Genomic DNA, 16,116 nt, shown 5'->3' on the forward strand with positions numbered 1-16,116 from the left:
AGTGCCCCAAGGCCACTTCCAGGCAAACACCACAACATCTAGTCTAGTGGGATCTAGATGCAGTGCTCTAAAAGCCAGGCTCAGGATGACTGCACTGGATAGTTACAAAGCAAAGGGAAAACCTTCAGCAGCAATACCTTGCTTAAAGGAAAAATGAAGTGGCAAGTTGCTTGAAAAATCACAGGTTAGTCTTTATGACACCAGAGAGAAAAAAAGATGTCCATCCTCCTTGGACAGTAACAAAAACCTGAAGGATGCTGGTGGTAGTAGGAGGGATTATCCTGGGTTGTTCTACCATATATTTTTTTTTTTTGCCAGTGTCTGATCCTGTTGTAGGCGTCAGTTTGAGGTTAACGACTTCTTGTATCCCTCAATGGATGAGAAAGAAAAGAGGTTTAGGCTAGAGTTCACTTTAATGTTGGTAAAAGTTATAAAATATCAGCACAGATCCTAAGCCAAAATGTAAAATGTTGTGGCTTTATCAAAATAGATTTTTGAAATTATATTTTTGTTGAAATGCAGACAAGTACAGGCAATATGGTTTTCATGCATCCTTTAGCCTGATCTAAATATGTCATCTTAATCATCTCCAAAAAATAGACTGTTACCTGTTTGAAATGAACCATCACATCTTTAGAGAGCTCCATATCTTTAAACATCCCTTCCAACTTAATAGTGAAAGCTGCACCGCACTCTGCAAAAAAAAGGATAAACATAATCACTATATATGTTGCCCCTGATCTGGTGCTAATGGTATATCTTGATCTAAATCATGCAATTACAGCAGCCATTATATAACATTATATAAAGGCTATGTGAAGATGTCTGAGCTTTAAGGATCTATATCTGACATACTTACAGTTAGGTTGATCCTACATTGCCTAATTTTAATAAAAAATACATTTAGTCTGAGTGTTACTCGTGATAACCACTTGAGTATGAAAAGCCATTTTATGTCTAGGCCTTAATCCGCCCTGACAGAATTAATAGGATGTTTTACGCACAATAAAATCCTTTTCTTGTGGTCCACTGAGGGACACAGGAAGACTGCAGCCTATGGGTTATACCACTGCCTACAGGAGGACTGGCCACAGACAAACACAAAAAAATTGTAGTCCAGCCCAGGATAACCCTCCTGCTACCAGCATGCCTCAGTTTTGTAGCACACAAGCACCAAAAGTATAATCATAAACAGAGGGGTGGGATTTGGGTCCCTAATGGACTCTAATAGGGAATTAGGTGACAACAAAAATCCTATTTCTTTCTTGTCAATTTAGAGACACAGAAAGGACTGTAACCTCTGGGACATCCAAGAGCAATTAAGGGGTGGGCACACAAACGCTAAGAAGCCCCCTAATAAAAAGCAGAAAAACGGGGACTGCCTGCAACATAAAGAGCCACTGAAGGCACCTTGCATCTGAAGCTGGCATCAGATGAGATCTGAACATCCACCTGGCAAACAAAGAAAACAAATTTCAGATCCCACTGTCTCACAGGGGAACGAACGAGGGGAGTCACATGGGAGATGCCCTGAACAAAGGTCTTAATAAAACAGAAGGAAGCTGGAGGGCTCAGGAACAAGATAGCAAGAGAAGAGACTTGACTACCCCACCCTCCCCCTTTTTCCTCACCCCTCCCTTTGCTGGTTGCATTGTAACCTATATATGGATCATCCCCCTGCGCTGATTAGGCGGAGATGACAATAGAGTTACTGCCCATCTTTTGATTGTGCGAAGGTGTTGATTAATTGTATTTTGTATAAACTGCCCATTTTGTATTGTGAACCTGGTATGCCTTTGTATTTTGAATCCAATGTATTCACTGCCTACTGTTGGAGATGCACCACTGCTATTTGTTATGCTTTATTAAACTTGAATAAAGTTATGGTTAACAAAAAAAATAAAAAATCCTGGTCCAGACCCAGCTGTAGGAAGGAGGGGATTCATCAGATTTTCCATGCCTGGAATGTTCCACCCAAGCTAAAATTTTTTTTTTTTTTTTTTGGGGGGGGGGGGTTAACAATTGTGTTTATTAAATATGGTTAGCAGAATGAACAAGAGAAGGTACACAAACTAATCAAGTAGTCAGTAAACAGCAAAATATACACTATAGAAAAACGGTCTTAAGAGTCATACGATCATTAATCCAAAACAGTCCCGTGAGTAAACTGAGAACATCCTTGGGTGATGTGGACAAACAGAAACCTGGCCTTACCATGGATTGGAGTATAGCTAAAAGAAGAGGGATAAGGAGAATGGAGGGGTATGATAAATAAGGGCAAAGGAGGAGGGGGGAGGAAGGAGGAGGGGGAGGGGGGAGGAAGGAGGAGGGGGAGGGGGGAGGAAGGAGGAGGGGGAGAGGGGAGGAAGGAGGAGGGGGAGAGGGGAGGAAGGAGGAGGGGGAGAGGGGAGGAAGGAGGAGGGGAGGGTGGGAATGGCAGGAAAAGACCAGTGCGGGCAGGGTACAAACACCCGAGGCACAACACCAGGCCCCCAATCATACAAAAGGTATCAATAGCTAGACAGTAATGCCCTGCGCCTGTATCCAGGCAGCTGAGATTTTGTCAAATTTGGCAGGACAGTTTTGGCTGATGTATGTACAGTGAGGAAAATAATTATTTGATCCCTTGGAGATTTTGTAAGTTTGCCCACATACATAGAAATGAAGGGTCTTTTTTCATAGGTGTATTGTAAATGATAGACAGAATATCAACCAAAAATCCATAAAAAACACATGATACAAATGTTATAAATTGCAGTTCAGTGAGTAAAATAAGTATTTGATCCCCTACCAACCAACACTAATTCTGGCTCCCACAGAATGGCTATGTGCTCATGTGGTACACAGATTAGTCCTGTCAATTTAAGAAGGTGCTCCTAAAGACAACTTATGTGTATAAAAGACACCTGTCCATGGAATCTCTTTCTTCAAACCTTACCACCATGGACAAGACCAAAGAGCTATGAAAAGACATCAAGGACAAGGTTGTAGACCTGCACAAGGCTGGAATAGGCTACAAGACAATCAGCAAGAAGCTTAGTGAGAAGGAGACAACTGTTGGAGTGATTATTCGCAAATGGAAGAAATACAAAATACCCATCAATCACCCTCGGTCTGGAGCTCCATGCAAGATTTTGCCTCATGGGGTAAGGATGATAATGAGAAAAGTGAGGGATCAGCCCAGAACTACACAGGAAGAGCTTGTGAATGATCTCAAGCCAATTGGGACCACAGTCACCAAACAAACCATTGGTAACACAATATGCCATCATGGATTGAAATCTTGTCTACCATTTACTGTTATTTTGCAGGTATGTGATTCTCAGAGACAACATTGCTTCATGAGGGTGTGACTCTCTAAATGCCTTCTTTATGCTGTCTTTTTGTATGTGTGTCTTATACGTCTGTATGTGGTTGTGGGCCTACTGGCCCTTTGCCTTACGTAGAATTAATTGGACCCTACTGCGGGTCTTATATGTGTATCTCTGTGTCTGTTTTATGATGTTTCTCTTTTTTTTTGTTGTCTGTTGCTGCTTTGTATCATATGATTTGTAATGGTTGGTATGTTTCTTTCAACATGCTCAATAAATTCTTTGGTAAAATAAAAACAAACTGAAATCTTTTACGGTGGGAGTAAACATAAAAAACTAAAATAATGTGGTTGCAGAAGTGTGCACACCCTCTTATAACTGGGGATGTAGCTGTGTTCAGAATTAGGCAATCACATTCAAAATCATGTTAAATAGGAGTCAGTACACACCTGCCATCATTTAACGTGCCTCTGATTAACCCCAAATAAAGTTCAGCTGTTCTAGTAGGTCTTTCCTGACATTTTCTTTTTCGCATCCTACAGCAAAAGAGAGCTTCCAAAGCATCAAAGGGATCTCATTGCTAAAAGGTATCAGTCAGGAGAAGGGTACAAAAGAATTTCCAAGGCATTAGATATACCATGAAACACAGTGAAGACAGTCATCATCAAGTGGATTAAATATGACAGTGACATTACCAAGAACTGGACGTCCCTCCAAAATTGATGAAAAGACGAGAAGAAAACTATCTTGGAACTAGAGTCAAGATAGAGGAAATTATGAACAGTTCCAAATACCAGTCAATATTGGCACAAAACCTTCAGGCTTCTGCTAGAAAGCTGAATATGACGAGGAATTTCATTTTTCAGCATTACAACGACCCAAAGCATACATCCAAATCAAAAAAGGGATGGCTTCACCAGAAGAAGAATGGCATTTTGGAATGGCCCAGCCAGAGCCCAGACCTGAATCCGATCAAAAATCTGTGGGGTGATCTGAAGAGGGCTGGGCACAGGAGATTCCCTCACAATCTGACAAATTTGGAGAGTTTTTGCACGGAAGAGTGGGCAAATATTGCCAAGTCAAGATGTGCCATGCTGACAGACTCATACCGAAAAAGACTGAGTGTTGTAATAAAATCAAAAGGTGCTTCAACAAAGTATTAGTTGAAGGGTGTGCACACGTATGCAACCATATTATTTTAGGTTTTTATTTTTACTTCCTTCCACCTAAAAGATTTCAGTTTGTTGTTCAACTGAGCTGTACAGTTTATAAGTCACATGAAAAGGTGGAAAAAGTTCTGAAATGATTTATCTGTCTCATTTTTTTTTATATCACATAAACCTGACATTTTAACAGGGGTGTGAGCAGGATCTGCTTTCCCTGGACATGCTACAGAGCAGTATAGTATATCTAATGCCTTGTAAATTCTTTTGTACCCTTCTTCTGACTGATACCTTTTAACAATAAGATGAGATCCCTCTGAAGCTTTGGAAGTTCTCTGCAAACAATGGCTTTTGCTGTAGGATGCAACAAAGAAAATGTCAAGAAAGACCTGCTGGAACAGCTGAACTTTATTTGGGGTTAATCAGAGGCACGTTAAATGATGATAGGTGTGTACTGATTCCTATTACCAGGATTTTTAATGCGATTGCTTAATTCTGAACATATATTTTATATCCACTGTACATGGATTCAGTACACTTCAGGGACCTCGCAACCCCCCCCTTCAGGGCCTTCCTGATGCTGAGGGGCAGGGGTGCTGCAACCTTACAAGGCTACTCACCTCCTGAGTACTTTCTCATATGCTCCCATGTACTTGAATCCATATGATATCCGAAGTTAAGTTTTTGTATGTTTATGCCTGAGTCAGACCTACGAGCTAGCCCTTATTGTAGATCTTCCTACGTAACAGAGCGGTTGAGAGTGTTTGGGGTTTTTTTTACTCCCCTCTTCTCCCCTTCCTTTTTTCTTCTATTATTGTTGTTGCTTGCCTTTTTGTTCTGTCCCTACTTTATTGCTCATGGCCCTTAGGTACTCACTGCAGCATAAGCATAATGATGGATGAGTGACCTCTGCTGTGCATTTACCTTTGCAAAGAATTTCACCCTGATGCCTATATTAAACTCAACGTTAGCCATGACACATGCTAACACTGTTACCCAAACTTCTATGTAGGTTACGTTTTTTTTTCTGTTTTTGTATATGAAAACATTTGCTTGAAAATAAATATTATATAAATAAAAAAAAAAAGAAAAAAAAGTTGCCTGTGGCATTAGATTTTGCAGTATCATTATGCCATATCTAGCCCATATGACAGGATCCAGCACAGTGAGCAGATGAGGGTTGCCCCATATAGCGGAGTATAGGGAGAGTAGCCGGGTTGGATGCTGGCCACCTTTATACAAGGTTACTGAGTTCAGTGTAAAAGCCAAGCAAAATAAAATTAGATTTACTTCTCTTTGAGCTGAACTTTTGTTTCCCCTAGATGGTTGATATAGGTCATTGTCATGACATTATCCAATTGAATCCTTTTTGGGTGAGCTCAAAGTCAAGAGGTCCAGGGTTGCAGGGACAACCAACTCACCCTAAGGATGTTGATTGGAAGCCAAGCTTCTGCTGATGACCATGTCCCATGTACCAAGAGGGTATCCAGGATTCCACAGGCTGGCGTCTGTCGTGATCACATTCCAAAACAGAGAAAATGACTTTCCCCACTTCCAAAGCTAGACTGGAAATCCACCATGCCAGGGCAAGCCTGATTTTCCTGGTCAAGTGAATGGGACGATCCAGAATGTGTGTGCCCAACACAGCGCAATCACCAAATAACTTAAAGTAGCTAACCAAATAGTAATGAATTACTATAGAAAAAACAGAAGGGCAGCGCTAATGGGATGATCCAGAGTCTGCTTTTCCTATGCAGCCACATTGTGGAATTGCAATGGTATGGATTGAAATTGGGGGTACAGTAGTCCCCTCATGGAGGCTATCATCAGGTGAATGGTGAGGTATCTCCTGAACGTGGGAGCAAAGGGCAAGGTGACTGTCTGGAGCAAGGAAGACCCTGGATAGAGCAGTGTCCAGAATCAGACCCAGATACTCCATACAGTTGATCGGGTCCCGCGCTGACTTCTGGAGATTTAGGACCCATGCAAAACTCTGCATGTTCTGCATTGTCCAATAGTTACTGGCTGAAAAGGTCTGTTCCATCAGCAGGAGGTCATACACGTATCCATGATAGGGATATCCTGTGAGCACAGCAGAGCTAGGACAGGAACTAACACCATGGTGAAGACCTGGGGTGTCATAGCCAGGTAAAATAGAAGGACAACAAACTAATAATGTTGCATGCTCGCAGAAAAATTCAGGAGGCATTAATGCAAAAGGCGGATGGGGTGGTGAGGACAGTGAACAGGTTTAAGCAGAACTCCTGGAACCTCTCCTTTTGTAGTAGAGGAGCAAGGACACCCTGCAGGGGTGCAAGATACGCCAACTTTTGTGGGGAGGACAACAAGTATGACAGTATGAAGCAGGGTGAAGGCAGAGACCGTAACTCTAATTCACAGTTCTTGGAAGTGATGTTCTGGACTCGGCTATCTGGGTCCAGGACTTTTCAGATGTCTAACTTACATCCCAACATTTTGACAGGTGGGAGCATCCCTTCATTGTGAGGAGAGCTTGATCACCAAGGTCTTACAGCATAAATGTGAGATAAGCTTGGATGCAGAGGCCTGTGATGAAAAAAAAAGAAACTGTTCTTTTTGTCAGGAACCCAAAAGACCTGCAGGGGCTTTTGGCTTCTTTTAGGGTAAGAGGGTACTTTTACCTCCGGTAACTTCCTTGATGTAAGTCTCCAAAGAGATGTTTCACTTCTGTGTTGCTATGGCTGTATTAGTGATTTTTATAGCATAAATATATGGAATGATGCATTTTTGTTACCATGTATTGTTTTTGAGAGCTAGGCTTTCCCTATTCATATGCTAATGAACTATTTGACTGGTTCATGGAGTTCAAATAAAAGGAAGTTATGTTGGCAGGAGATAGGGGGAGGGAACTCAGCCATGTGTTGAACACAAGGAGGAAGTAGTTTTGGAGGACTCAGAGAAGCAAGAAGTTTTGAAAAAGATTTTGAATAAAAAGAAAAAAGGACTTCATCATAAAGAAAGACTTAAAATAGGAACTTTACCTGGGGATGACACTAAATCTACAACCCAAGTTAGGCAACTTTTAATGTATCCCTATCAGATACATTGTCCATGTTCATTTGCTATGAAGAATAGATACAGTCAGGTCCATAAATATTGGGACATTGACACAATTCTAACATTTTTGGCTCTATACACCACCACAATGGATTTGAAATTAAACGAACAAGATGTGCTTTAATTGCAGACTGTCAGCTTTAATTTGAGGGTATTTACATCCAAATCAGGTGAACGGTGTAGGAATTATAACAGTTTGCATATGTGCCTCCCACTTGTTAAGGGACCAAAAGTAATGGGACAGAATAATAATCATAAATCAAACTTACTTTTTAATACTTGGTTGCAAAATCCTTTGCAGTCAATTACAGCCTGAAGTCTGGAACGCATAGACATCACCAGACGCTGGGTTTCATCCCTGGTGATGCTCTGCCAGGCCTCTACTGCAACTGTCTTCAGTTCCTGCTTGTTCTTGGGGCATTTTCCCTTCAGTTTTCTCTTCAGTAAGTGAAATGCATGCTCAATCGGATTCAGGTCAGGTGATTGACTTGGCCATTGCTTAACATTCCACTTCTTACCCTTAAAAAACTCTTTGGTTGCTTTTGCAGTATGCTTTGGGTCATTGTCCATCTGCACTGTGAAGCGTCCAATGAGTTCTGAAGCATTTGGCTGAATATGAGCAGATAATATTCCCGAAACACTTCAGAATTCATCCTGCTGCTTTTGTCAGCAGTCACATCATCAATAAATACAAGAGAACCAGTTCCATTGGTAGCCATACATGCCCACGCCATGACACTACCACCACCATGCTTCACTGATGAGGTGGTATGCTTAGGATCATGAGCAGTTCCTTTCCTTCTCCATACTCTTCTCTTCCCATCACTCTGGTACAAGTTGATCTTGGTCTCATCTGTCCATAGGATGTTGTTCCAGAACTGTGAAGGCTTTTTTAGATGTCGTTTGGCAAACTCTGATCTGGCCTTCCTGTTTTTGAGGCTCACCAATGGTTTAAATCTTGTGGTGAACCCTCTGTATTTACTCTGGTGAAGTCTTCTCTTGATTGTTGACTTTGACATACATACACCTACCTCCTGGAGAGTGTTCTTGATCTGGCTAATTGTTGTGAAGGGTGTTTTCTTCACCAGGGAAAGAATTCTTCGGTCATCCACCACAGTTGTTTTCCGTGGTCTTCCGGGTCTTTTGGTGTTGCTGAGCTCACCGGTGCGTTCCTTCTTTTTAAGAATGTTCCAAACAGTTGTTTTGGCCACGCCTAATGTTTTTGCTATCTCTCTGATGGGTTTGTTTTGTTTTTTCAGCCTAATGATGGCTTGCTTCACTGATAGTGACAGCTCTTTGGATCTCATCTTGAGAGTTGACAGCAACAGATTCCAAATGCAAATAGCACACTTGAAATGAACTCTGGACCTTTTATCTGCTCATTGTAATTGCGATAATGAGGGAATAACACACACCTGGCCATGGAACAGCTAAGAAGCCAATTGTCTCATTACTTTTGGTTCCTTAACAAGTGGGAGGCACATATGCAAACTGTTGTAATTCCTACACCGTTCACCTGATTTGGATGTAAATACCCTCAAATTAAAGCTGACAGTCTGCAGTTAAAGCACATCTTGTTTGTTTCATTTCAAATCCATTGTGGTGGTGTATAGAGCCAAAAATTTTAGAATTGTGTCGATGTCCCAATATTTATGGACCTGACTGTAGCTTGTTCATGTGTATATTATATGCATATTGTGTGATACTCTGTACGGCGTATATTGCTTTCCTAAAATTATAAGTAGTTTGTATGTATAGCATTTTTGTTTAGCACAGCACATTATTATTAATACACTGCAAATTTTGTTATGCTTCCTTGCTTTACTGCAAAAAAATTATAAAAAGACAAATCAAAACAGCATGGAAGTTCTGCAGACCAACACTTAAAGGAATTATAAACCTTCCTACCTGCACCTTTGTTTTTCACCTACATAAGATGATCATGGAGTTTCATGATGTCATACATTGCCCTGTATGCATAGTCTATAGTAGAGTAAATCTTCACATTCATTTTCAGCAATTTATGTTTTCAAACATGAGGCATGGCACTACGCCGGTTAATGAATGATCTTTGTCTGTATTCCAAGAACTTTCTTAGGCCTCATGTACACACTAACCCCCCCTCCTATACATTCAACTCTCCTATCAGCAGAAAAACACTTGTAAACACGGTACTGTGTTTAGGAGCTTAGAAATGTATTCATTTGGTTGGCCAGAGTATTTTCCATTTACATGAATAAATGGCCAAGTGCTAAACGCGGTTAGTGTTTAGACGTGTTTACACGCGTTGTTGCCGCGTTTAGCGTTTATTGGCCCAAACGTTCCTCTCGTGAATGTGATTCTTCTGCATTCAGAAGAAGGTTTAACTGCCCCTAAACTCTACTGCTCCTAAATGCTGGCAAAAGCCTAGGTGTACATGGATTGAGTTGAGTTCAAGGGCTTTGGCAAAAAAATGCCAAATGCTCCTAGCAACAGCAGTGTATATGAGGTCTTAAACTACATATCTCCCAATCCTCTGGTCTCTCAGTCTAATGCTCTGCAGGTGATTCGATCTGAAGCAGGCAGAGCAATGAAGGGAAGAAATGTGTTCTCATTGCATTAGCACTCCCACATTTGTGATGCAACACAAAGAGCAATGGCTAGGCATTGATTGGATGCTCTGTGACCGGAAACAAGTTGTTGCTTGTCTCTTTGGTGAATAGGGACAAGCTAGGCGAATAAATAGATGGGCACAGGGGAAATGATCAGCCATGACACTACAAACTGCAACAGCAACATGTAAGTCCCGTCAATTGCAAAGTAAAGCAAGCTAACAACACAGGGAATGTACCTACACTAATACCTAGTTAAAACAACAAAAAACATTTTAAAGTGTGCCTTTAAGCCAAAGATCCTTCGCATATGCACCGAAAGTCAGCTCATCCTGGATAACTGAGCATACCTGCTAACCCATCAGCACAGTAGCACAAGCCTATGGGTAATAACTCCAGCTGATAAAGGATCCTTCAAAATGGTATCTGGGTCCTGAGCCATGTTTTTGGACCAGTCATCTAAGATCTGACAGACAGACATAATCACAATGGCAGGTTGCAAATCAGGCCAAGCCAGAGAGAACAATGCCTTTAAGAGGGCTTCTAATCTTTTATCCACAGGGCCCTTGAAAACAAGGATATCCTCAACAGAGACCATGGGAGGGACAAACATTTTTTTCAGGACGAGGTCAGTCACAGTACAAGACAGGCTCTAGGAGCGAGTGCACAGGGAATGTTTTGGCTGGTCAAAGTATTTTTAAAGAATCTTGGCAACCTTTGGTCAGACTGAGGCTGCTGCTCCAAGGTAAGATTTGTGCACACTGCATCAATAATGACAGAAATAGTATCTTTTAAGATTGAGAAAGATATGAGCTGACTCGGTCTCCTCCCATGTTACAGTTGTAAGAGGATATTCAGAGCTGGACTCTGGAGGAGAGGCTGAGGAAGCTCAAGTGAGTAGTGTTGTGATATGTAATTTCAAATAATAGTTGCAACAACAGGCACAGCTCTGAATTACTGTGGCGGCCCTACAGTTCTCATTACCTGAGAACAGATGTTAGGAACTGAGCCCCATCCAGGTCTTTGCCTTCCCAGTGGGCATACCCCCTAAGGGGTCTTCATGGACAGGGTTTCACTGGCAGATGGATCGCTGCTCTGGACCTGAAAAGCACCCTGTGGCTAGCACATCATGTTGCACTATGTGCCTAGATATTAGATTCCCTGAAAGTATAATTCTTCACATCCAAAATTGATCATACCATGCTTTAGTTTAGACACCATAGATTTCTCTGAATCAACGGATGCACTTTTCCCCACCAACAGTCTTTTAGCAAGGTCTTTCTTGTAAAATGCCTCGAACACATCCTTGCCTGAAAGAAAAATAAAATCCATTAACTGAACTGAAAGGAAAATTAAACACATTCAAAGGAAGATGCATTAGTATTTATCTTAGGCTTGAAACAAAGTTAAGAACACACTGTCTTTGCTCTTGCATTCTGCCCATGCAAGAGCAAAGTGAGAGCTTCTCTGGATCCCCCCTTTACTCTAATACATACCTTCCCTGTACTCTCGCACTGTTTCTTGCTCCTCTGCATCCTGCACTAAAATCAGCTGAGTCTGTGACCTAATGGAAAGATAACTTCCCTCAATCAGTCAAGTGACAGTGCCCGGCCTAACAATTAAATGCTATGCCTACGCAATGTTACATTGGAACACGTCCCATGATACCTCATACCCAGAAGTGCCATTCTTACCAGCTGCAGGGAAGCAAGGAAATGTGATGGAGTGCAGATAGGGCAAGTAAAAGAGGGCCAGTATTTTGCAGAAGCACTGTCACTTTTTACTTCATGGACAACATGACAGTACCTGTTTAAATATATCAAGGAGATCATGGCACAGCCATGAACGTAAAACCACTATTTCCTAATTCAGGTTTGTGGCTTCTTGTCTGACCTGCCTGCTCTTCAGACAATAAAGCAGCTGATGATGCAGATTCATTAGTCAAAAAGCAGACAAGTAACAAAGAAAGTTACAAAGCTGAAAGAGAGTATGCGTTGTCACCTGCTTGGCTATTAATTGTGGTCAAGGTGCCTAAATCAGAAGACACACAGAAGTAAACAAAAGACACATAAAAACAATAAAAAAAAAAAAAAAAAAAAAAAAAAAAAAAAGAACAGTTCAGTTTGTTAAAGGGTGCTTAGAACTAAGGAATGGTATACTGGGCAGTCAACAAAGCTGATACTTGACACAGAGTAAGCACACCAGATGCAAAAAATACTTTTCCATAAGATTATATTGACTACAAACATATATTTAGAAACCTCTAAGTACATAAAGCAGTCATATGGAATGAAACATTGAGATTAATAAAGCAAAAGCAGCTAATATTCATTGTGCCTTGGCAACAATACATGGATGTACATATGCAAACTCATGTGCAGAGTCATGCAAGCAACCAGGTAATAACATACAAGAGATAAGTACACAGAGTATCAAATAAGAGAAAGCTAGAGGAAAGAAATAGCCAATATTTTGGGTATTAGGATTCTGCCTTTAGTCACCAGTCACACTGCTGCAATTTAAAATCACATGATTTGTGTGCATTTTCAGCACAATTTTAGGTGAAGACTTTATTACTACTTGTGAAGATCTTCAACGATTTCTTGCAATTTGCAGTGCGATTTCCATTATAGTCTATGTATGTGAAATCGCAACAAAACTGCAGAAAAAGTAATGTGAGAACTACTTTAGAAATTGAGCTGCAGCAAATTGCACATATTAAGACATTCACTAGATACGATTTCAGGTACGATTTCAATTGTCAAATCTCACCTGAAATTGCACCAGTATGACTGGGCACTTATGGTAGGAGATACTTGGAAAAAAGGGAAACTTACCACCAAAAACTTGGTTACCAGGGTTCTGGTTTTCTACAGCTTTCCTTCATTTGACACCTATTGGGGTTTTGTACATTTATCTTTATGGTTAAAACCCTCTTATGCAAAAGCATTTTGCAGCCAGTGTGTTTACTATACTATAAATCTGGTGTGCTTTCTACTATAAACCAAAAATAACGAACAATTGTTTAAGGTTGTTCTGATAACGGTTTAAAGTCTTTAGAAAACTTCAAGCAATAAAAAACCCCAGAAAACTTCAATAATATCCAAGTATGTCCACTAAAAATTTTAAATTCTAGCACTACCAATCATCCTCTGTGAAACTCATGACTGCATTTGAATTGGTTTACATTTTTCGCTGATCATGCAAACTAAAGATCAGAACATTATTACTAGACATACACAGTCTCTGTACAAATTAAGGGCCTGACACTGTAGCAGGTCCAACTCTTATGGCGGCCATACAAGGAACGATCACATTGTTGTTAGATTTACAGTAAGAAATGCAATCAAAGATCTAATGAATTATTAATGGAATTATTTCCTTTCTATGGTTGGGTTTTCCATCCAGATTTATCAGAATAATTAAAAAAAAAAAATGATCAAGTTTTGCTCAAAGTTGATCAATGACAGTCTTTTCAATAATTTGTAGATCCAACCATATTTTACAGCTCTGTGAAGAATGGTTTGATCAGATTGTTACATGTATGAACATGAATAACAAAGTGTTGTGCAACAAAGTAATATCTCATATAAAAATCAATTAAAAAAAAAACAATAAAGTCCCATGAAAAAGTCTCTTATAACACCACTCTGCAATGTTTATTAGAGAAATCTTTCTTCGCTGCCAACCGTGTCACCACCATTAGGTGATAAACCTGCTCACCTCACTTTATGGCCTCATCAATAGGTCATTATGTGCTCAACATATGGACAGACTTGTGTACACCCTCTGTGGCCTTCCTCCAGCTCCTCTCCCGACACCGCCACAGTATATACTCCTCCAGTTGATGCTCTCACATAATACAGTGGGGCAAAAAAGTATTTAGTCAGCCACCAATTGTGCAAGTTCTCCCACTTAAAAAGATGAGAGAGGCCTGTAATTGGCATCATAGGTAGACCTCAACTATGAGAGACAAAATGAGAAAAAAAATCCAGACAATCACATTGGCTGATTTGGAAAGAATTTATTTGCAAATTATGGTGGAAAATAAGTATTTGGTCACCTACAAACAAGATTTCTGGCTCTCACAGACCTGTACCTTCTTCTTTAAGAGGCTCCTCTGTCCTGCACTCATTACCTGTATCAATGGCACCTGTTTGAACTTGTTATCAGTATAAAAGACACCTGTCCACAACCTCAAACAGTCACACTCCAAACTCCACTATGGTGAAGAGCAAAGAGCTGTCGAAGGACACCAGAAACAAAATTGTAGACCTGCACCAGGCTGAGAAGACTGAATCTGCAATAGGCAAGCAGCTTGGTGTGAACAAATCAACTGTGGGAGCAATAATTAGAAAATGGAAGACATACAAGACCACTGATAATCTCCCTCGATCTGGGGCTCCACGCAAGATCTCACCCTGTGGGCTCAAAATGATCACAAGAACGGTGAGCAAAAATCCCAGGACCACACGGGGGGACTTAGTGAATGACCTGCAGAGAGCTGGGACCAACGTAACAAAGGCTACCATCAGTAACACTACGCCGCCAGGGACTCAGATCCAGACGTGTCCCCCTGCTTAAGCCAGTACATGTCTGGGCCCATCTGAAGTTTGCTAGAGAGCATTTGGATGATCCAGAAGAGGATTGGGAGAATGTCACATGGTCAGATGAAACCAAAATAGAACTGTTTGGTAGAAACACAACTCGTCGTGTTTGGAGGAGAGAGAATGCTGAGTTGCATCCAAAGAACACCATACCTACTGTGAAGCATGGGGGTGGCAACATCATGCTTTGGGGCTGTTTCTCTGCAAAGGGAGCAGGACGACTGATCCATGTACAGGACAAAATGAATGGGACCACGTATCGTGAGATTTTGAGTGCAAACCTCCTTCCATCAGCAAGGGCATTGAAGATGAAACGTGGCTGGGTCTTCCAACATGAAAATGATCCCAAACATACCACCCGGGCAACGAAGGAGTGGCTTTGTAAGAAGCATTTCAAGGTCCTGGAGTGGCCTAGCCAGTCTCCAGATCTCAACCCCATAGAAAACCTTTGGAGGGAGTTGAAAGTCCGTGTTGCCCAGCGACAGCCCCAAAACATCACTGCTCTAGAGGAGATCTGCATGGAGGAATGCACTTCTCCCCTCTCCCCACTACGGCACTCACCACCTCCTCCTGCTACTCCACTCCCCCGTCGACCCACGTGACACCACTATCAGACCCACACGCTCCTACACTTCCCATCCCCATGCCACCTTCCTCACCCTTCTCCTATCTCCTGGGGACATCTCCCCGAACCCTGGCCCCTCGCCACCTCACCCCTCCTCTAGGGACCACCCTGCTCCCGCCAGCTGCCGTAACCCCCTCAACCTCATATCTGTGCCCCTTCTCCCCGCATCCATCCCCCCTCTCTCGGTTGCACTCCTGAACGCCCGCTCGGTCTGCAACAAACTTACTGCCATCCATGACCTCTTTATCTCCCGCTCCCTTAACCTCCTAGCCATCACCGAAACCTGGGTACAGGCCACTGACTCCACCTCCCCTGCGGCACTCTCCTATGGAGGTCTCGTCTGGTCCCATTCACCAAGACTGAGCGGTCACAAAGGTGGTGGGGTCGGCCTGCTCCTATCACCGTTGAGCACCTTCCAGGTCCTCCCTAATCCTCCCTCCCTAACCTTCTCCTCCTTCGAGGCTCACTGTATCCGGCTCTTCACCCCCACCCCCCTAAGGATCGCAGTGATCTACAGGCCGCCCGGATCCATACTCCGCTTCCTGGATGACTTCGCTGCCTGGCTTCCCTTCTTCCTCTCCTCTGAGCTACCAACCATCATCCTCGGGGACTTCAATATCCCCATCAATGACAACAGCCTGGCTACTTCCCAACTCCTCCACCTAACCTCCTCCTTCGCGCTCACACAGCACACTCAATCCTCCACCCACATCATTGGGAACA

At 42.0% G+C, this 16,116-nt stretch overlaps 1 protein-coding gene across 3 annotated transcripts in view; it reads right to left on the minus strand.

The window, feature by feature from the left end:
* CUL4A (cullin 4A) overlaps window positions 1-16,116 on the minus strand; it is a 116,011-nt gene that overhangs the window by 39,445 nt on the left and 60,450 nt on the right. For all 3 annotated transcript variants that reach the window (XM_089693554.1, XM_089693555.1, XM_089693556.1), the window contains exons 14-15: window positions 11,361-11,471; window positions 609-694 (exon numbers count right to left, since the gene is read on the minus strand). In XM_089693554.1, the coding sequence (XP_089549680.1) occupies window positions 609-694; window positions 11,361-11,471 (197 nt within the window). The remainder of the gene's footprint in view (window positions 1-608; window positions 695-11,360; window positions 11,472-16,116) is intronic.

Source organism: Staurois parvus, unplaced genomic scaffold (genome assembly GCF_062004578.1).
Source record: "Staurois parvus isolate SC_StPar_1 unplaced genomic scaffold, SC_StPar_1.0 ptg000634l, whole genome shotgun sequence".
NCBI classification, from domain to species: domain Eukaryota; kingdom Metazoa; phylum Chordata; class Amphibia; order Anura; family Ranidae; genus Staurois; species Staurois parvus.